The sequence below is a fragment of the Leucopleurus acutus genome (genome assembly GCF_964270905.1).
Source record: "Leucopleurus acutus genome assembly, chromosome: 3".
Taxonomy (NCBI): Eukaryota; Metazoa; Chordata; class Mammalia; order Artiodactyla; family Delphinidae; genus Leucopleurus; species Leucopleurus acutus.
In genome coordinates, this window is record NC_139145.1 from 19172852 (window position 1) to 19194438 (window position 21587).

At 55.6% G+C, this 21587-nt stretch overlaps 1 protein-coding gene across 1 annotated transcript; it reads right to left on the bottom strand.

Annotated features, from left to right (window-relative positions):
* Positions 1-6412: 6412 nt before the first annotated feature.
* Positions 6413-14677, bottom strand: N4BP3 (NEDD4 binding protein 3). Its single transcript, XM_082835627.1, has 5 exons — positions 14562-14677; positions 9022-9372; positions 8009-8524; positions 7337-7564; positions 6413-7212 (listed from the first exon to the last, which is right to left on the bottom strand). Exons 2-5 carry the CDS (start codon positions 9340-9342, stop codon positions 6685-6687), a joined length of 1593 nt encoding a protein of 530 aa, XP_082691753.1. The 5' UTR covers positions 9343-9372; positions 14562-14677; the 3' UTR covers positions 6413-6684.
* Positions 14678-21587: the final 6910 nt, after the last annotated feature.

The following is a 21587-nucleotide window of genomic DNA, read 5'->3' on the forward strand; positions in this document are numbered from 1 at the left end:
AGGGCTGAGTTCACGACCCTCCAAGGCCCCCTTGCTCTGCAGGGAAGGGGCAGAGAAGCCTCCCGCCCCCTCCTCAGGCTTCAGGGACTTGGACTAGAAACAGCCCAAGAAAAAAGACTCGGTCTCTTTTTCCCTGACTTTAGCTTCCTTTTAGGGCCAGTCTCATTCCAGGGCATCTTACCCTACAACCCTCCATACCTCCTCCCCACCTCCACAAAACACCCTTGCACAATCCAGCCCTGTTTTCCTTATAATATTTGACTTTAAATTATCTTGAGCGTTTATTTGTTTATTCTGTCTTCCTGCCCCTAACCTCCCCCCTCCCCCGCTCCCTTTTAGGATAAAAGCTCCATTGGGGCCAGGAGTTTGTACTCACCGCTGCTGTAGCCCCAACACTATGTGCTTGGAACACAGTAGCTGCGCAGAAATAGTCTGAAGTAGCCGATACCCTCCGTTTATGAATGGGGAAACCCCGGTTTCAAACCTGATGAAACACGCAAGGAAGAGGGCAGTCCACAGCCCGTCCAGCAGCCCGCGGGGGCGAAGAGGCCTGTCCGTGCACCGTGAGCCTGGGTGGTCCTGGCCCAGGCGGGAGTTGTGGGGGTCGGAGGGTTGAGTGAACCTTGCCTGGGGCTACAGTCCGAGGTTGAGGCTGAGTCCAAGCCAGCAGGACCTCACAGGGTTTCGCGAACGCCCCAGGCTTCCCCACTTCCTCTGGGGAAGCCTGCCTCTCAGCTACACTGGGTGTGAGCAAAGCCTAGCTTCTGCCAGAACTTAGAATGCCCAGCTCATAGGTCAGGCTCCTTCACCTCTGTCTGTCATTGTTTCCCCCAGTATGTGGCTCTTCTTACATCATGGTTTCGTTACTTTTCAGGTTGCACCATGTTTTCTTACATGGCTGATTTTGTCAATCTTTCCTTGTTGGGATTGTGTAGTTTGGTTTTGTTTTATTTTGTTGGAGGGTGGCTGCTTCAAAGCAGAAAAACTTATCTATTCTCCACTAACTCAGTAACAGTCTTTTTACCTTTTGCTAGTTTCCTAGGATTTGATTTTTAAAATTTAATTCCCAATGCATGTCCATTTTATTTTGCAGGGGGTGGTGTAAAATATGACTTTTTTTTCCCCATATTTTTGTCCAGTTATCCCAGAACTGCTTAAAAAATAATCTTCGTTACCCGCTCATTTGGAAGCCCGTTACCATAATATTAAGATTTTTCTACAAAATGAAATCTATTTCTTGCTCTTCATTCTTCCCACTGAGGCACAGTTTTATTTTTATACGAATGTCATACTGTTTTACTCACTACTTTGTAATATGTTCTAATATGTGGTGGGATTAAACACTGCTCACAAAAAGGGCAAAAAAGAAAAACAAACACAAGGTTATTGAGAAAGCAGATCATTGGTTGCCTGAGGGTGGGGTAGAATGGCTGACTACAGAGGTACACGGGGATTTGGGGGGGATGATGGAACTATTCTGTATCTTGGCTATTCTGTAGGGCTGGTTGTACAATTAATTCTCTGTACTGTCAAAGCAGTGAATTTTCCTGTATGTAAATTATACCTTAAAAATGGCAGGGGTGGGCTTCCCTGGTGGCGCAGTGGTTGAGAGTCCACCTGCCAATGCAGGGGACACGGGTTCGTGCCCCGGTTCGGGAAGATCCCACATGCCGCGGAGCGGCTGGGCCCGTGAGCCATGGCCGCTGAGCCTGCGCGTCTGGAGCCTGTGCTCCGCGACGGGAGAGGCCACAACAGTGAGAGGCCCGCGTACCGCCAAAAAAAAAAAAGAAAAAAAAATGGCAGGGGTTAGGGAGGCCAGTACACAAAGAGCATACTAGATAACAAAGAAGGAAGGAAGGAAGGAAGGAGGGAGGGAGGGAGGGAAGAAAGGTTCTTGATAGAGAGGACAAGCCCTGGAGTGCTCTCCTGAAAAACAGCCTTCCTTGCCTCCCAGAGTGTGTCCAGGAAGGCCAGGCTAGGAAAAGATGAATAGCTGGGGGGATGGGGGGCAACAGCGGGTAGTGCAGCCACCACCTGCCTTCTGCAGAACCTGGGAGCATCAGGGCTCAACATCAGTTCAAGTTGCCCGCTCAGGCTCTGCTCTTCCTTCCACCCTCCAGGTGACTCCCAACCAGTCTCCTGTTTCTCCCTACCCCTGCCATTCCTTGCAAAGCTTTGGTTCAGGCCAGGAGCAGCTATATCATTTGCAGGCCCCAGAGCAAAATGAAAATGTGAGGCCCTTTGTTCAAACATCATTAACTTCCGGATGATGACAGCAGAGCATTGCACCAAGTCTAAGGCCCTTCTGAGTGTGGGGCCCTTGGTGACTACACAGGTCACACACACACAAAGCCGGTCCTGGTTCTGGCCCTTCCCCTTGGCTGCCTGAGGGACCCACCCACAGTCACAGGAGGTGAAGTCCTTCTGTGCCAGCTTTCCAGGCTGTCCAGCTTGCCTCCTTTCACCCCTTTCCAGACAAGATCCTCTCATAGACCTGCCACACGCTTCCCCATGACCAAATCCAGGCCCATCCTGGAATGCCTTCATCTCACCCTACTCCAGAGGAAATACCCACAACTTCCCCTCCTCTGAGAAGATTACCCCTGTTAAAGAAAAAAATTACTCATGACACGTGTTAAAGAATATGGTAAGGAAGACTTTATTCAAGGGGGCTACTGGAATGGGGTTTTGTGGTAGGGGCCAGAGAGTGGCCTCAACTCCAAATATAACCAGGAAACGTTGAATTCATAGCCAAGGAGCAGGGTAGAGGTCAGCAGATGGAAAATTACTAAGAGGAAACCTCAAGGTGCAGGGGGAACTGGCTAAACAACTTCAGAGGATTCTCAGTGAAGGCAGGCCAGAGTGACCAGACATAACCCTGGAGATGGTGGAGGCTGAGGAACCAGATTAGATATGGAAGGTGATCAGATATGGAGGATGGGAGAACTCTGTCTAACCTAAGTTAGCAGGATTCTCGCTAGAACTGGACTGCATAAGGACACAGGAAGGCACAGTGAAAAAGAAAGCTCGAAAGTGGCCGACCAAAGTTTGGTCAACATCTGTCCCCCTGCCCCACTATGACCTGGAGTGATAAGTGAGCCAGCTCTCCTCTGAACTCCCATGGCACTCAAACTTCACCTCTCATGACCTATTCCACTTTTGTTTTTGTTTCAAGAAACAGCACATTCTTTTTCTTTCCTGAATCCAATACAGAGGGGTAAAGCCCCCACCTACTAGGGTGGTGGGTTATGCAATCTGAATTGTCACCTGCACCCTCTTTGGAAAAAGTTTCCCTAATACCTGCAGCTCCCCCAGTCTCAAAGAAATTTACTCTCCATCCCCCAGATGGGCTCCCTCTGCCTTCTCCGAGATCTGCCGACTTGCTCACCACTGTGGAGGTGCTCTGTTGTCCCCACCTCTGTATGTTCGCACTTTTCTGGCCCAGTCACTACTGTGGACCTGTGTGTGTGTTGTCTCTCTCCCCCACCCTCCGGGAAGGGCCACGGGGGCAGAGGCTTTGAGCACCTTGGCTTCCCCCCCGAGGGAGGCACTCAGTACATCACTGTGCAGTGAATGGCAGTGCTTGGCACAGACCTGGTTCAGACCAGGTGGCACGAAAGGTGAATGAATGCTTGGAGCTGGAGCCTTCGCCATCTTCCCCCCGCCCCACCAGCTTGAATCCATATGCTAGTCAGGGGAGGGGTGTGGTCTCTCTTGACTCCAAAGCCCCCCAGTGTCTGCTGGGCTGGAACCAGAGCAGGCTCTGGGGATGAAAACAGAAGAGCCGGCCCTGCCCCAACCATGCCCACAGCCCAGTGGAAACAGAGGCAAACTGACAATTCCAACAGCACAGAAAAAGCTGGTGGAGAGACGGAGGGGATGTGGGCATAGGGAATGAGGAATTGCCTAGGCAGGGTGTCAGTGCAGGGAAGCCTTTCCTAAGGAGGCAAGATCTGAGCACTGTGAGGGGGCATCTGGAGAATGAGGGCCCAGAGGGCTGCTGGCATCAGGAGAGGCACCACTATCAGTGACCCTGGAGGGAGACTGTCAGAGGCCTCAAGTGACAGGTTAAGGGGCCCAGGGAGCCACTGGAGGGTGTGAAGCTATCTGAGCTGAGAACAAGAGGGACCAAGGGCAGGGAGCCCAGTGTAGGGAGCTAGTCTCAGTCTGGAGAGAATTAGCTCTTGGGCCTAGTCTGCTGGGGGAGGGGGTCTGAGGACAGCTGGGGAGCTGAGGGGTCCACCAGGGGCAGGACAGAGGGGCTGCCCCAAGCAGTAGCCACTACAATGGCACCTGTGATCGGCTGGCCCCAGAGCCACCCAGCCGGCTTGGGGATAGGGAACTGGTTTTCCCAGCAGGGATGAGCTCACAGGGATCTGGTTCCCTCTGAGCCACCCCAGCTTCGGCTCTCTCGTGCCCTCCCCCTACATCTGGGCCTGGCTTTGGTTTCTGGCACAGCTGCCAAGTTTTGGTACCGCCCGCCCACTCCCCGCTGGCTATACTGGCCAGCCCAGCTCCCTAATTGCTGGGTGGGGAGCTGTTCTGCAGAGCTGGGACACCAAAAGGTGGACCCCAGCCACTGTGGGGCACGTGGGCACCCAGCCTGACCAGCTCCAGGCCCTGGGGGTGACTCAGTCTTCAGGCTAGCACTGAGCTCTGGAGGGCCCTTCGGAGGAACCATTGACCCAGAAACCTCGATTAGAAGGGGTGTGTGAAATGGGTATCAAGGCCTGTCATGGACAGGCCAGCCTAACCCAAGTGTCCCTGCTTTCCCTCCCCAGGCAGAGGACCTGGGCTCAGGGGTGAGCCCAGATGGGTCTCAGCTAGGCCCAGGGGTCTGCCCTGGCCACAGGCTCCAGGCAAGCCTGGTCAGTGCTAAAAGGGGCTGAGACTGGTGGGAAAGAATGCAACAGAGGGAGGGACCAGGAAGCAGCCCTCCAGGCCTCCAACCCAGGAACCCCAAACACACCCCCTTAGACACACCCACCACCCACAGCACATCTCTACTATACACACCTGACACTCACACACATAAACACACCACCCCCACGGCAGACAACACACACCCTGCTCTGCCCTAAAAAGGCAGGGCACACTGGCTCACACTCCACAGCTGCATCCAGACCCCTGCACAGCGACTCCACTCCACCACCAGGACCCACTTGTTGGGGCCTGAGGGGGCCGCCAGGCGTGGCCAGGGAAGGAGCTGATCACAGCCATTAGGGAACAAACTGGGGGTCTCTGCAGAGATCTCAGACGTGGCCACTGCCCCACCATGACTGGGCCTGGGAGGGAGACTTCTGTGTGCTGGCTCCCCTGTGGCAGGAAGCACATCTCATTCAACCCTGACCCCCCCATGCCCTGACAGCCTAACACAGCACCAGGCAGGCAGGAAGCGCTCCACGCATGGCAGCAGTTACACGGATGCATCTGTAAGGACACCAAACTCCAGAGCAAGGGCTAGGGAGATGCCTCTTGCACAGCCAGACTTGTTCTGCGCTCCAGATCACCCACCCAGGAGGGAGCAATGGGCCAGAGGGGAAGCCAGATGTCTGAGAGGGCAAGGATGGGAGTGGGTTTTAGGGGTCAAGGACCAGCCTTGGCTAAGAGCAAGGGTCACGGAGCCAAATGCAGGGCCAGGGATGGGGGTGCTTCCTTCCAGGAAAGAACTTTCCAGAATACAAATCAGATCATATCTCACTCCTGCTCAAGAATACCCCATGGCCCCCCATGCCTACAGGGAAATGTCCACATTCCCTGTGGTTCTGTGGTAAAGGGCTGTGGTTCTGGCCCTTTACCAAGCTTTCTCTGCCTCATCTCCCGCACCTTCCCAGGGCCCTCATCCCAACGGAGGGAGGGGTGCACAAGCCAGAGAGTAAGGTGGGAGGTATGTTCTGGGAGGGGCAGGGCCCCTCCTGGAGGCTTAAGGTTCTCCAGCAGAAGCTGTGATAGGCCGGCCCCGCATCCAGCTGGGCCTGGGAACCTGGGGCCCAGCCTTTCCAAAAAGAGGATGTCGTTTCATGTTATAGCAATACCTTGGCTGACTTGCCTTCTGAAAAGTCCCACTGATGCTAAAGAAAGGAATTTCATCCCACACGGCAGCTAAGGAACTCTGTGGTGCCAGGGCAAGGATTCCTCCAGTCCCCAACGTGCATGTCCAGCAGCTGCACACAGAGGCACAAGGCATACCCTCCCCACTGACCATGAACATGGTGGAGCTACAGCCTGGGACAACAGCCCTAACCCTGACCGTCCACGATCCTCTGGACTCAGGTCAGGGACAGGCCCAACATCATCACCTGGTGCCTCCTCGTAGAAAATGTGATTTTATTCTGGGGAGGCCAATGTTCCCACCCCAGTCTCCCTCCCTCACACTGGCCCTTTTGCATCACAGGGCTCTTCACTCCCAAACCTCCTTTCCTGGGCCACACCTACTTCAGAGAGCAGGGCTGGGCTCTGCCTGGGTATTCCTCAGCCAGTAGGGCCTTGGCCTGGCTCCTGCTGCTGGCACCCATCCAGCCCACAGCCCCACTGGATCCCTCCTCTCAGCGAGCCTCTCCATCTTTGGCTGGTCACAGCAGATTCTGCCCCAGACCAACGTAAGGAAGGAGCTGGCCGTCTCAGAGTGGGCTTGTGCAAGCCATCTTCTGACAGTGCTTCTGCTGTCAGCTCACTCCGCTGGCCTCAGATCTTGGAGGACTCAAGCCGAGGGCTCCAGGGCGCGAGGGGCTCCCGCAGTGCCCGCAGCTCCTGTTCCAGCACCTGGTTGCGGTGGTACATGTCCATGTAGCCCCCCTGGATCTCCCGCTGGTAGCGCAGCACCCGCTCCTTCTCCTCCTGCCATACCCGCCGCTCCTGCTCAAAGCGCAGCGCCTGCTCCTGGCCCCGGAGCCGCTCCTTCAGCAGCTCAGCCCGCAGCTGCTCGGCACCATCGCCGGCCTCACTGCCTCCTGCCTCCCCCAGCAGCCCCCTGCTCTTGCAGTCATCGGTCTCACAGCTGCCTGGGGCCTCCTCCCGAGGGGCCTGCTCCTGCAGGCTCCGCACAGCCTCTCGCAGCTGGGCCAGCTCTGCGTCCTGGGCCTGGGCTTGCACCCGGCTGCCCCGAAGTTGCGTCTTCAGGCTGAAGATCTCAGCAAGCTTCTGTGCCAGCTCAGCCTGGGCCTCCCGCAGCTGCTGCTTCAGGAGGCTAATCTCTGCTGTCTTCTGGCACACCTGAAGGGGGACAGGGATGGGCAAGAGCCAAGCAAAGCAGGGTAAGGGGGGACCAGTTGGAAGGCAGCTAGAGGATGGGATGACAGTAATGAGGGCAGGAGTTTCTAAATGCCTAGTCTCTCACCTCCCATCGGGCTTCTTCCTCTGATCGGGCACTGGGATCGGCCTCTGGGCCCAGGCCCTGCTGTGCCCGCAGCTCCTTGCGTAGGCGCCGTTGCTCCTGCTGGGCCATGAACAGCTGCAGCTGGAGGTTGCGCTCACTACGCTCCGCCTTCTGGGTCACCTCATGCAACTGCTCCACGTATAGGCGCTTCAGCTCAGACAGCCACAGACGCTGGCGCTCCTCCAGCACCTGCCAAGAGGAAGAGGCACCTGCCATGCCCTGATATCCACACACGGCCCTGCCTCCCGGACACCGACTGCCTGCACTCCCATGGCTGGCCCACAGATCCAACACTCCAGCTGCTTCTAACATCCTGTGCCTCAACACCACAGGGTCCAGGGTCCAATGCTCTGGCCACACATGTGCCCTAACCCACGATGTCCTCCAGAGGTGAAGTGTCCTCAACACATGGCCCTCCCAGGGAGCCTCCCTCCCACCCAACTCCCAGCAAGGACCACCAATGCCATGACATCCCCACCACGTGGGGCTTGGGGAGAGGAGCCAAATCACCTCTCTCTTCCTTATTCTCTTGTGCCCAGAGCCATGTGGGAGAGCTGGCTGGTGACCCTCTGTTTGCCCTGTACTCTAATGCCAAGGGACAGAACAGCACACCAAGGCAGGGGCTGCTCTCACCTGCGTGAAGGGGTTGGTGCCATTCTCATCACTGAGGCCCCTCTTGAGCTCCTCGCAGGTGTCGGGCAGCACGGCCACCATGTCCTCGGCAGTGGGGCAGGAGAACTCGTAGGGGGGTGGTGGTTCAGGCAAGCAGCTCAGCACAGCCTCCTTGGGACCCCGTGAGGCCCGGTCCAGGGAGCCCCCGAGGTGGTTAGTGTGGCCCAGGGAGGAGCAGAAGGGGCCGGGACCAGTGCTGGGACTGCGGCCAAAGCTGCCTCCACTGGAGGAGTCGGACAGACTGGGCTCGGGCTCAGGGCCACCCTCATCCAGGCTGAGGGCGTGCAGCAGCTGGGCACGGGCCTGGGCCTGGCTGGCCCGGGGCCCTGGGCTCAGGGGAGGGTGGCAGGCCAGCGTGTGCAGGCTGCCATTGCTGCGCCACAGCTTCTGACCCTTGTGGGCCGCCAGGCTCTGCATGGACAGGAAGCCTTTCCCGGTGCCCACTGTTGGCTTGAATACTGATGGGCGAATGTGGCACTGCCAGGAAGAGAGGGCAGGAATGAGACCCTGGGCTGACTGCTCTGCTCTGCCCTCCGATGCTCCCTCCCGCAGCCCCTGGGAATCCTCTTTGAGAACATGGGGGACATGTCACCAAGAGGCAGTGACCAAGTCTCAAGCCTGCCCATAGCAACACTTTCATGGGACTTCCCTGGTGGCGCAGTGGTTAAGACTCTGCGCGCCGATGCAAGGGGCCCCAGTTCAATCCCTGGTCAGGGAACTAAATCCCACATGCATGCTGCAACTAAGGAGGCCACCTGCCATAACTAAGGAGCCCATGTGCCGCAACTAAGGAGCCCACTTGCCACAACTAAGACCCAGTACAACCAAATAAATAAATTATATATTTAAAAAAAATTCCGCATGTTATTAAAAAAAAAAAAAAAGACTTTCACATCCCATCCCAGCATCAGGGTCTCCAAGGAAGCCCCCATCCCCACACTACCACAGTAGGGAGGGGCACGGCAGAGGCACACCTTGTCAAAACGACCCCGCTCAGGCAGCGAAGTCTTGCTGAAGTCACCGGCACGAGGATGTTCCTGGTAGTAGAGGGTGGCATAGTCGGCAGGCTCGTTCCGAGAGGCCCGCTTGGTGGTCTTGCTGTCCTTCTTGGGGAGGTGCAGGTAGCTGAAGAGCTCGCGCTGGCCCAAGCTTTTCCGGAACAGCCCATCAGGCTGGCGGGAGCCCCGAGACCCTGCGAGTGCTGCCCGTAGCTCTTCAGGGGAAATGTCCTGCCGTTCCAACAGGCTGCCCACGTTGCCCATGGCAATGCCAGCAGGGCCTGGGGCTGTGGCCATGAAGTTTCACCAGGGCACAGGCGGCTGCTTCTGGGGGTCGGGAGGCTCCATCAGAGCAGGTAGGCGCTTGCTGCCCAACTCCCCTGATGCCCTAAAACCGAGTGCTTGCTCTCTGTGTCAGCTCCCCACCTGGCCCACCCAGGAGTGGCAGATGTGGGTTCCAGAGAGAATCCAGGACAGGATTCCTAGAGAAAGGAGTAGAGGTCCCAAGGCCACCTGTCTAGTGCTCCAGCTCCGACTAGGGGCCAGGGTATGACTGGGGTCACGGGGGACCAGGACCTGAAGCAGCAGGATAGGGGCCCCTCCCAGGACTGGGCCAGCTGAGGACTCCATCGCTGTCTGACTCTAACTTTGTTCATTCTCTTGCCAGGCACCTAATGCTGTGGGTGGGCAGAGGGCACCAGAGAACCAGGGCTGGTGGCCTCAGAATTTCCATTCCTTCTTCCCTTGGGAGGGGGAAAACCCCACTCAACCCCTCTTCCTGCAGAGGGTCAGAGTTTTCCCAAGGGAAACACCTGGCACGGGTGGGGTTGGGGGCTACCGCACGACGGATACAAACAGGAAGGGCCCGAGGGGAAGGACGGTGGGAACAATGGCCACAAGTTCCGGAACAGGTGTCCATGTTGGGGCAGTGGTGCGAGGCAGGGGGAAGGGGCAGCTGGAGCCCTGCCAGCCCCTGTATATGCTGCCCCTCCAAAGCCCACCACCAGGCAGCAGGACCCAAATCCTGACCCAATGTGTGGAACCAGTCAGTGTGTGGGCTCTGGCTTCCTCATCTGGACAATGGCCATGACAACTCTTATCACTCAGGGATGCTGGGAGGACTGACTAAGATTAGAGGACAAAACGCCCAGTCCAGGGCCTGGCCTACAGCCAGGATCAACACAGGCTGGCTGAAGCTGAGCTTAGCTGGTAGACACGTGAACGCCGCCAGCAAGTTCCTGAGCGACCAGGTCTCCCACCTGTGCTGGGACCACACTGTGGAGGGCAGGGCCTGTCCCTAGTGCCCCGCTGGATCCAGGCCAGCACCTGGCACACAGTAGGTGCTCAGAAAGGACTTGCCAAGTGAATGAATGCCACCTTCTCTGCCTCCCACCCAGCTGTTCCCATTCACGGACAGACACCCAGCAGGCACAATGCAGCTGCCAGTCCATCCCCCCGCCCTGCCCCACAACCCAATATGCTTCCGGGACACTGACTCCCGCTCCAAACAATGGTTAGGAGGTTCCATCTTCCTCAACCATTTCCAGGTTTTGTGTTTGTAGAACACAAAGCTCACAGGGAGTGGGAAGGAGGGAGGGGGGTGGAAGGGCACAGCCCTGCCCCCACACCCTGTGGCCCTCAATCTCACCCCGGGCAAAAGCAACCTTCCCAACCCTCCCCTACCAGCCCCCAGACAGCTCAACCTCTCTGGGGGTGTCACAAGCCACACAGGGTTAAGAGAGTCATCCAGATAAGGAATGACAGGTGCTGGGCACCTACAGTGACATGGCCCTGCGTAGGGGTTTCACGGAGCCCTGGCATATGGTTAACTATCTGGTTTTTTAGGTAAGGGCACTGGGGGCTCCGAAAGGTGAAGTGGCTTGCCCAAGGTCACAGAGCTGGTCAGAGTGAGGATGCCTGTGATTCTAGTAACACGACTGCCAAATGTCTAGTGGGGACCCAGGATGTCACCCACAGCCCAAGAGTTGGAATTGAAGCATCTTGCCCCTCAATCTGACACCCCCTCACCATGACAAGCCCACCCAGCAACAGACACCGCTGTGTCACACAGCCCACTGAACTCCTGTCACTGCTTCCTGGGGAGGTAGACAGCAGAGAATGTGGTCTCCAGCACACTCTCACACCATCTCTCCACGAAGCACCTCCCTTCGCCATGCCTCAGTTTCCCCACCTTTCCCCAAAGTGGGAAAGACTCTACCTGCCCTGCCATCCTTATAGGGTTGCTGTGACAGTCACAGAGATGGGGAGGTGAAAGGGCTTGTGAACTGTAAACCTGGTGAGAGCATGGTGGCTGGGATGGTGGCAGTGGTGCCAAATATGCCCACTTTATCCCAAACACACAGTGCCTCACGTCTGCTGGCCAGAGCCTCATTTCCTATCTCAGGGAGCAATAACCGACACTCCATAATCCCCACAAAGGGTCTCAGGTCCAGGGGAGAGGCAGCCATGGGCCAAAACAGCACATACACCACACACATACGGCAGTCCAGTCAGTGCCACCAGCGGCACATACGTTCCTCCGTTAGAGGACACAGAGAGGATCCAACAGCAGACACAGTCACGCTCAAGGTCATCCACACAGCACTGATCACCTTCCAGACACACACATAATGCACGAATACATATTGTCCTCCCTAGCCCCAAGGCTGCTAGATGTAGGGGAGTGTGTGTATGTGTGTGTGTGTGCGCGCATGCGCGCACACACGGCCCCCCCCCCCCCCGCCACGGGATCGGCTTTTCTCCACAAGTGAGTTGAGCAATTTGAAATAACTATGGAGCTAGATGGAGGGGCAAAAACAGCCCTTCCCTTTGTCTTTCCCTAAGGCCCCCCACCCTCCACCCTCCACCCCTCCTAGATAACTTCTCTGGCTATATTATTAGCCCCCCCAGTAGGGCCAAGGCCCCTGGCTTTTGGGAGGCTCCACCCTGCCCAGGTCTCAGTCTGGGGACAGTCCTTTATCCTAAAGGAGTCCATCCACCTCCCCTGCCTCCCCCACACCCCCAATACACACATGCCTTCCCATTGCTTGGAAGCCCAGGGACTGGTCCACTCAGGCCAGAGCAGCTGTGCAGGAGAGGATGTGTGGGGGGAGGAGGGAGAGAGAGACAGCAAGTGCCTTGCAGCCTCTCTGGGACCGCCAGAGCGAAAAACAGGGCCTCCTCCTCCAAGTGCCTGGGCTTCCCCGCCCAGAACTCATTATGTGCCTGGGGACCAGAGCTCTGCACAGAGCTGAACCTCTCCACCACCACCCCACCGCCCTGCCAGCAAGGTTTCGGCTGGGCCACATAGGTCCTATTCTGCACAGGTCCCGGTTAGCCCCAACAGGGCCCCTTTACTCCTGCTTCCACCTCCCCCTCCACCCGCTCCAAGATTAGCCAGAAACACGGAGAGCCTGGACACTGGGAGCATCTCCTTTGGACGAACTCTTGGTGGAGACAGGAGAACAGGGCTGGGGGACCACCCTGGCCATGAAGCAGAAAAAGAGAGGACACTCAGGGAGGCATCCCAGTATCCCTTGGTGGGTGCCTTGTTGAGTCAGCCTGCTGCTGGGCCTACCACGTGCTCACAACACACATGGGAAGGGAATATTGTCATCCCCCACTTCAGAAGAGAAAACTGAGGCCCAGGAGGTAAAACATGCCTAAGGTCACGTTCAGCTGCATAGGAAACTGTACACAGGCTCCCCACGTTTAGAAGCCTGCCCTGACCCCACTGTGCATCTCCTCTGGGGTGCACCCAGAGTACTCGGGTAGGAAGCTCCCAGTCTGGCCTTGGCTGCCTTTAGCCCCTCTTGAGCCCTGGCCCCAGGGGAGGGTCCCACCACCTGCTTTGGGATCAGCTTTGCTGAGGGGCATGACTGCAGCTGCCCCTGAGGAATGGGACTGGAATGTCCCAGCTCCAAAAGAGGGGGCAGTCAGTAAGAGGGGCCCAAGGAGGGAATGGGAGAGGCTGGCATTCCCTAGTCCCACTTCGACCTGTGAAAAGGCAGAGTCCAGCGTCTAAATGCTGCAGGAGTGATTCTTAGTATCACTATATGGTCACTTACAGTTGCACGGCACTCTACAGTTTTTATCAGCCCTTTTGTTTCATCATCTCATCTCCACGACAGCCTCATGGAGGCGGGGAAGACAGTAGTTACCCTTACCCCATCTTACAGCTAGGGAAACTGAGGCCCAGAAAGAGGTGAGCTGCCTAAGATCCCACACGAAGAGCAATCCCAACTGCCCAGGCAAGGCCCTCTCTTCTGCTCCAGGCTGTCCCAGCTGCCCTCCATGGGCACACACTGCTGTGTATTATATCTGCTCAGCTCCCCACACTCGCAAGGGCACCTGCAACCAAGTTGGTTTGGATCTCCGTCCCCTCAGCCTGTAATCCCCCCTCCTTGCCCCTGGGTCAGGAAGAAATAGTGGAAGCACGGCTGCATTTGGACTCTGAGCCCTGGAAGCTGCTAGCTCTATAGGCGGTGGCGGGAGCAGGCTGGCTGCATTCATTCAGTCTCGCACATACACACCCACACACAGCCAGCCGATAGAGAGAGAAGCCCTGCCTAAGAGGGCTCTGGGAGGAGGCCGATCACCGGCCCCAGGATAGCCTCCTGCCTCTGTCCCTCCCTAGGCCGGGCAGGGAGCACCGAGGCCGAGGGACAGGCTGAGCTCCTGGTGCAAGCGAGGAGAGCCCCGATCTGCTCGTGGAGGCGGGGAGATTGCTGGGTGGGAGATGACAGGTCCCAGTCCTTTTTCTGGACGCAGTCAGGGCCCCGATTTCCGCCCGACCCCAGGCGGGCCCTCACTTTGGCCAAAGGTTGTGGCCAGACTGGGATGGTGCTCAAGACCTGGGAGCGTCCCCTATTCATGGGACCCCTGGCAGCAGGCTGGCAGCTGCCGCTCGTACAGGGTAGGGGGTTAGCGGAGGAAGCGGGGACCCCGGGGGGGGCGGGAGAGGGCAGGAGAGGGGTCTCGTGGGTAAGGTGGAGGGGCAGGCGAGGTTGGCATCTCCATGTAATTTCCCCGGGGAAGGCTGTGGCCGAGGCGAGGGCTCCCCCAGAACTGCGGGAGGTCCTCCAGCTACCTGAGGGGCGGAAGGGGATGTCTCTTCCAGGCTCCTCTCTAAGGCTTGCCCCGAGCGGATAGCCTGGGGGCAGGGAAGCCGAGGTCAGGCTCCAGCGCCAAGGGCAACTGCCCCACCCCAGCAGTGGTGCAGGGGTCCCAGGAGCTGCCCCAAGGAAAGCGCGTTTGCAGCGTAACCTGCCGCCCGCCCTCCCAGCAGAGCGTCCCTGCTCGCGGACGGTCCCCGATCCCGCACCTCAGTGCTTCGGTATCTTGAAGTAAGGGGTACCTGGGCGCACACTGCATCTTGCCACCCTCGCTCACTTCTCAGCCGTGAACCTCGGCCGGCGTAGGGCTCCGGCTTGGCCAAGGTCGCCGGGTAAGCTAGACCTCGGCGGCCGGCCCCACCCGCCCGAGTCCGGCCCCAGGCCGCTACGCGCCCCACTCACCATGCCGGCTCCGCTGTGTACCTCTCGCGCGCTGCAGCTCCCTTGCGCGGACTTGAACCTTCCCTCCAGGGCGCCGGCTCCAGCAGAGACTGCGAACCAGGATGGAGCGGCCAGGCGGCAGGCGCAGGAAAAACGCGGGCGGGCGGGCGCCGAAGCCGGATTGGCGAGGGACGGACGCCAATTCGTTCGGCAGCGCTCCCTAGCCTTCCCCAGAGGCCGAGGGAAAACCCGGCCTGACTCACTGGCTCGCGGCCGGCCCACAGCCAGGCCCAGGCCCCCGGATGTGGGGGGCGGGGACAGGGGCCACCCCCGCCCACTGCGTGCCAACCTGAGCCCCGCCCGGGCTCTCGGCTCCAGCCTAACCCAGCCTGCCGAGATCCCGCGCGGCGGTGGCGCCTGAGCTCCCTGCCGGTTGCGCTGGGCGCCGCGGCTGCCCGGTGTGCGCCAGCTCGGACCCGGGCCAGTCCGCAGCCCGAAACGTGGCCGATGCTCCCAGAGGGCGCCCAGCCCGTCCCGCTCCTCCGCTGCCGTCTCCTCTCCTCCTGCCTCGCTCGCCCGTCTCGGTTTCCAGAACCCGACAGCTTCGGAAGAGGCGCGTTCCGTCCATCACCTCCTTGATTCTCGCCGCCTCCTCTTAGGTAAGCAGTATTATTCCCTTTTGAAGGCTGAGCAAAACAGTACTCCGAGAGGAGTGGAGACATTTACCCAAGGTTAATGGGTAACCACAGAGTTGATGTGGTTACAATAATAAATAATAAATGCCAGAAAAAATAAATGCCAGCAGCCTCAGTGAAACACAAAACAAAACAAAACAAAAAAAGAAGGTGGGGGCTTCCCTGGTGGCGCAGTGGTTGAAGAGTCCGCCCGCCGATGCAGGAGACACGGGTTCGTGCCCCGGTTCGGGAAGATCCCACATGCCGCGGAGCGGCTGCGCCTGTGAGCCATGGCCGCTGAGCCTGCGCGTCCGGAGCCTGTGCTCCGCAACGGGAGAGGCCACAACAGTGAGAGGCCCGCGTACCGCAAAAAAAAAAAAAAAAAAAAAGAAGGTGGGCTGGACAGGAACCAGGCCTCTGTCCCCCTCTACCTGCTTGCCTGGACAGCGTGGGAGAGGCCAGAGTGCGCGGGGGTGGGGGTTGTATGCAGTGAACTTTGCTCACCTTCCTGGGCTCACAGGGCAGATACCTCTGCCTGGGCCACCTGCCCCCAGACTTGGCATCCCTGTGGAGTTGGCTCAGGAGCCACACTGCCCAGATGTCAAGGGGCAAGGCACTTAATGCCTGGGGCCGGGGAAGGGAAAGAAGCTCCCTGGGTGCACCCACTTCCTGAATCGGCTGGCCTTGGACAACTTCATTTCTTTCTCTACACCTTGGTCTTCTCATCTCAAAAAGGGGATCATAATTTGGCTGGGAGGATTAAATGAAGTATCATCTGTGAAGCACATGCACAGCACAGTATCTTGGCAGATAGTAGGCATCTGTAAATGTCAGTTTGTCCTTCTCCTTTTTATGAGGAAGGTTGATCAGAAGGTCAGAATGCTTGCCACAGAGCCTGACTTAAAGTGGCTGGGAAGGCTGTTAACCTGCACCCAGCACGCACTCACATTGTCTTGGGTCAGTTTCCCTGGGCTGGGTAGTATGTGCATCCATGCTACTTGTGAGTGGCCAAGACTGTAAAACCCTGGAGCCACCAATGGAGGCTTGGAATTTTCCCCTTCTCTCTGGCTACCACCTCTGGCCTCATCACCTGTCTCCTTGAGTTTTGCAGCAGTCTGCCTGGGCTCCCTACTGCCTGCTCTTGGCCTTTCCCCACTCTGCCCTGGAGGGCACTTTCCAGCCTATGCATTATGTCTCCACTCTCCTCTGCTTGAGAGGTGGCGTCCCATCTTCAAGACTGGTCCCACAGCTCCTTCAGGCCCAGCTCTGGCCCCTGCCTCACAGACCTCTGTGCTGGGGACTGCCTCAGTGTCCTCATCTGTGAGTGCTTGTTGTTGGGAAAATCCATTAAGGGCATCCACTGTGCCCAAGGCCCCTCCTCCCACCGCCAAGGCAAAACCACTCCCCCATCCTCTGTCACTGGGGCAGTGTGCTTGATGCAGTGCGTTGGCACTTGTGGGTCATCTGGCAGTCACCCCCAGGAGACAGCGAGTTCTGAGCCTCCAGTCCATGTCCCCCAGTGCCTCCCCAAACCTGACGGTTGACCATGCTCAGCTCGAACCCACCATCTGCAAAAAAGCCACTTCATGACTGCTTTCTAACCAGGAGGAAGAGGATGAAGAAAGGCGGCCCTGGCTCTAATCCCGAGTCTGTAACTTCCTGGTGACCTCTCTGAGCCTCAGTTTCTTCACTTGTAAACAGGCAGAACCAGGTCATAAATGAAATGGCTTAACCCATGGGAAAGAACCTGGCACTTACAGAGGCTTCACAGCTGTGTGGCCCCCGCCCCCCTGCTCTTCACTCCTTGCCCTCCTTTGTCCTCTCTTGTCCACTGGGGCCAGGCCCTAGCCTGAGGGTGAAGGGAGGAGGGAGGAGAGTTGGCCATTCCTGGAGAGGCAGCAACTGAAGATTTCAGACCACAGCAAGAGCAGGCTAACAGGTAACCCCTGGTGCCCGCTGTAGCTTCTGCCAGGTCCAAGATTGTTCTAAACCTGAGAGCTGTGTCACGACCAGGGCATTGCGGCTGTCGGGGTGGAGGGAGTAGGACCCTGCTCACCTGCCTGCACCCCACGCCCTGGGATGAAAGTGGACTCCTGGGACCTGGACTCCCCTCCTTGAGTCACTCGTGCTGGGGAGGAGCCTGAGTTCACCTCTCTTGCCCTCCCTGCCCACCCTCCCCTGGTGACCTGGAGCAACCTCAGGCAAACAGGAGGTGGAAGCTGAGAGCTGCCTGGGCTTGCTCTGGTGCCTGCCCTGGGGCAGAGAACTCCGATCTGCAGGAGGCAGCAGGACTGCAGTGTGAAAGCTGCCCAGAAGTCCAGGCTGCCTGGCCAGTCCACTAGCCCCACAGCTAGGCCCAGGCCCAGCTGCCACCCAGGGTGGTAGCAGGGAATCTTGCCCTGGAACTTGTGAGACCTGGGCTCCAGTCCCTTGGTTATAGTGATTTATGGGTGGCAGGCAGTGGAGAAGTATGGAAGGGAGGGGGAAGGATTGAGAGAAGTCTGGGGAAGTCCATCGCAAGATGAAAGCGTTGTGGAGATCGGTGCCCCAATATAAATATACCTAATACTGAACTGCACACTTGAAGATAGTTAAGATGGTAAATTGTGTGACGTGTATTTTACCACAATTAGAATTTTTTTTTTTTTTTTTTGCGGTACGCAGGCCTCTCACTGTTGTGGCCTCTCCCGTTGCGGAGCACAGGCTCCGGACGCACAGGCTTAGCGGCCATGGCTCACGGGCCCAGCCGCTCCGCGGCATGTGGGATCTTCCCGGACCGGGGCACGAACCCGTGTCCCCTGCATCGGCAGACGGACTCTCAACCACTGCACCACCAGGGAAGCCCAATGAGTCTTTTCTTGCAGGGGCACATCACCTTGTCCTACCCAGTCACACCAGGCAGGCTGTGTGGCTGGGAGCCCTGGGCTGCAGTATAAAACCTTTAGCATGGAAGCAGGTTAATGGTGGGATCATGGTCTCCTAGACTGTCTCCCCACAGCAGGTGCGGGGTATGGTCAAATGCATACGTGAACAAGTGGATGAACTTACCCTTCAAAAATTGGGTTAGTGCGATTCTGGAATTTAGCATCAGGGGACCTGCACTCACCTTGAGTCTGGGCCTTTATTAACTGTATGACCTTTAACCTGCTCTAGACCTTAATTTCCTTATTTGTAACATGGTAACATCTCCGAAAGCCTGGTTTAGAATAAAACCACATGTCTGACATGATCTTATTTATGTGGAGCGTAGAACATCACCCCGTGCAAGATAAGGGACAGGCAGAAAATACACCAGAAATGTTAACAGTCAGTGTTTCTGGGTGATTTGTTTTTAGATTTAATTTTGAAATAGTTTTGGTCTTAGAGAAAAGTTACAAAAATAGTGGAGTTTCCTTATACCCTTGACTCAGCCTCCACTCATGTTAATGTCAAACATAACCAGGTACAGTGTTGACAACTGAGAAGTTAACAGCGGTTCGGTACTGTAAATTGTGGACTTCATTTGCATTCAACCAGTTTTTCTCCTAATGTCCCGTTTCTGGTTCAGGATCCAGCCCAGCACCCCACAAGGCGTTTAGTTGTCATGTCTTCTTAGTCTCCTCCAGGCTCTGACATTTCCTTAATCCTTCCTCATCTTTTGTGACCTCACTTTTTGAAGAGCACTGGCCAGGTGTGTTGTAGAATATCCTCAGCTTGTGTTTATCTGAGGCTGAGCAGCATGAGGAAGGGTACCACAGAGATGTGTGCCTTCTCAGCGCGTATCAGGGGCTATAAGATATTAGTGTATCTCCTGACTGGTGACTGTGCAAAGACCTTAGAACACTTAAATTCCAGTTACTACCCTTTGATTTCCAAGGTACTGTTCTCTGTATAACTGAAGACTTTTTAAAAAAATATATTTATTTATTTTGGCTGCGCCGGGTCTTAGTTGCGGCGTGCGGACATCTTGGTTGCAGCATGTGGACTTCTTAGTTGCGGCATGCATGCGGGATCTAGTTCCCCGATCAGGGATCAAACCCGGGGCCCCTGCATTGGGAGCATGGAGTCTTACCCACGGGACCACCAGGGAAGTCCCTCCACAGACTTTATTATTGTTCTTTCACTCAGCCAATCTTCAGTTCGATTGACCCCCGTATTTACCATGGTCTTTGTCCTTCATTCCTTCCTGCATCCATGATCTGCCATCTCAGATAATTTTCCTTCTCTCTGCAGAACAGCCTTTAGAATTCCTTCAATGTATAATGGTCTCCTGGTGGCATACTCTCTCAGTTTTTTATGACAATGTGTATATTTAATGTTTCTTCTTAAAGGATAGTGCCTCTGTGTATAGAATTCTAAGTTGGCACTAGTTTTCTTTTTAGTACATTGATGCTATTGTTCAGCCATCTGCTGGCTTCCATTTTTGCTGTTGAGGAGCCAGATGTAGTCGAATATTGTGAATCAGTCAGGTTTTGCTGGAGTATGATGCGGTAACAAACAGCCCCTGAATCTCCTTGGTTTGCAACAACATAGGTTTGTTTCTAGCTTCATTTCCATGTCCTGCAAGTGTTGGCTGCAGCTCCTACCTGGTACATGCTAGTCTTCTAGCAGAGGGAAAAGAACCATGGCAAAATCATGTGATGGTTTGTAAAGCTTTTGCTGAGAAGTGGTGGCACATGTCGTTTATCCACACATGTTATTGGTCAATGCCTGACTTCAGCAGGGTGGAAAAATACTAACCTCCCATGGGGATTGGTGGCAAATACAGTTGACCTTCCATATCCAAGGGTTTTGCATCTGTGGATTCAACCAACCATAGATCAAAAATATTTGGAAAAAACTCCAGGAACTTCCACAAGCAAAACTTGAATTTGCTCTGTGCCTGCCTACTATTTGCTTAGCATTTACATTGTATTAAGTACTATAAGTAATCTAAAGATGATTTAAAGTATATGGGAGGATGTGTGTAGGTTATATGCAAATTCTACACCATTTTATATAAGGGACTTGAGCATCTTAGAACCAATCCCCTGTGGATACTGAGGGATGACTGTAATTGGGGACAGTAATGCTATCTACCACCCTGTGGCTTCTTTGAAGAGTTCTGTAGCACTTACGGTACACCCAGGAAAATATAAACTATGTTTGTTTTTTCAAACAAGGGAATATAATACACAAGGTGGATTGTTTACACAGATTTTTGAAGGCTGCAGGAGCAAAAGAGGATGCTGAGTTTACCCAGATATTAGTAATTACAGGAAGCAGCTGCCACCCATTGGCCTGGGAGGATAAAATGGAAGAGGCAGGGTTAGCAGGACCTACGGACTTGAAGGAGGACCTGCAGCTGGGACTCTGACCATAAGAAGGACCCTGCTGGCTTGGGCTATTACCTGGCAGGGGGTTTGGTGTGGCTGGTGCTGGGAGCGTTGAAAGGAGCTGGGGCTGCTGAAGCGAAGCTACAGGAAGGAATCCCCTTCTTCCACCTGTTAATCTCCCTTTAGTGCCTCCCATTGGCCGAACGGAACAGAAAGTCAGCTGGCAAGGGGGCCTGGGAAATATGGTTTTCAGACCCTCGCCCCAACATCACAGAGGAGGTTACAGAAGGGTGGGCTGAGACCTGAGAGACAAGAGGTAAATAACCAGCATTATTACCTGTTTTCCTCTGGATGCTTTTACTATTTTTCTATTTGTCCTTGATTTTCTACATTTTCACTATGTTGGGTCAAGACATGGATTTCTGTTTATTCTGGTTGGGATCCATTTGAGTTCTCAAATCTGTAGATTAATATCTTCCATCCGTTCTGGAATATTCTCAACCCATCTTTTTTAAAAAATTTATTTATTTTATTTTTGGCTGCGTTGGGTCTTCATTGCTGCGCATGGGCTTTCTATAGTTGTGGTGAGTGGAGGCTATTCTTTGTTGCGGTGCGGGAGCTTCTCATTGAGGTGGCTTCTCTTGTTGCGGAGCACGGGCTCTACGTGCATGGGCTTCAGTAGTTGTGGCTTGCAGGCTCTAGAGCACAGGCTCAGTAGTTGTGGCATATGGGCTGAGTTGCTCCGCAGCATATGGCATCCTCCCAGACCAGGGATCAAACCCGTGTCCCCTGCACTTAACCACTGAGCCACCAGGGAAGTCCCCTCCACCCATCTTTTGAATGTTGCCTCTGTTCTGGTCTCTCTTCCTTCTTCCCTTCTGGAACTGCAATTAGAAATATGTCAGATCTTGTAACTTCCGTAGCTTCTGTATTTTCCATCTTTTTGCCTTCCCATATTTCTCTCTGGTTCGTTTCTTCTGAGCAGGTTTCCTGTTCTCTAATTCATTCTTCAGCCATGTCAAATCTGCTGTTAAACCCATCCGTTCAGTTTATAATTTGAGTTTCGAGTTCTGAGTTTC

Bases quoted from the DNA above. Each gene is read 5' to 3' on its own strand.
- N4BP3 (XM_082835627.1), bottom strand. From the start codon at position 9,342: ATGGCCACAGCCCCAGGCCCTGCTGGCATTGCCATGGGCAACGTGGGC. The intron at 7,565-8,008 runs GTGAGAGCAGCC...TCCTCTTGGCAG, and splicing joins GCACCAACCCCTTCACGCAG to GTGCTGGAGGAGCGCCAGCG. The intron at 7,213-7,336 runs GTGAGAGACTAG...GTCCCCCTTCAG, and splicing joins AGGAAGAAGCCCGATGGGAG to GTGTGCCAGAAGACAGCAGA.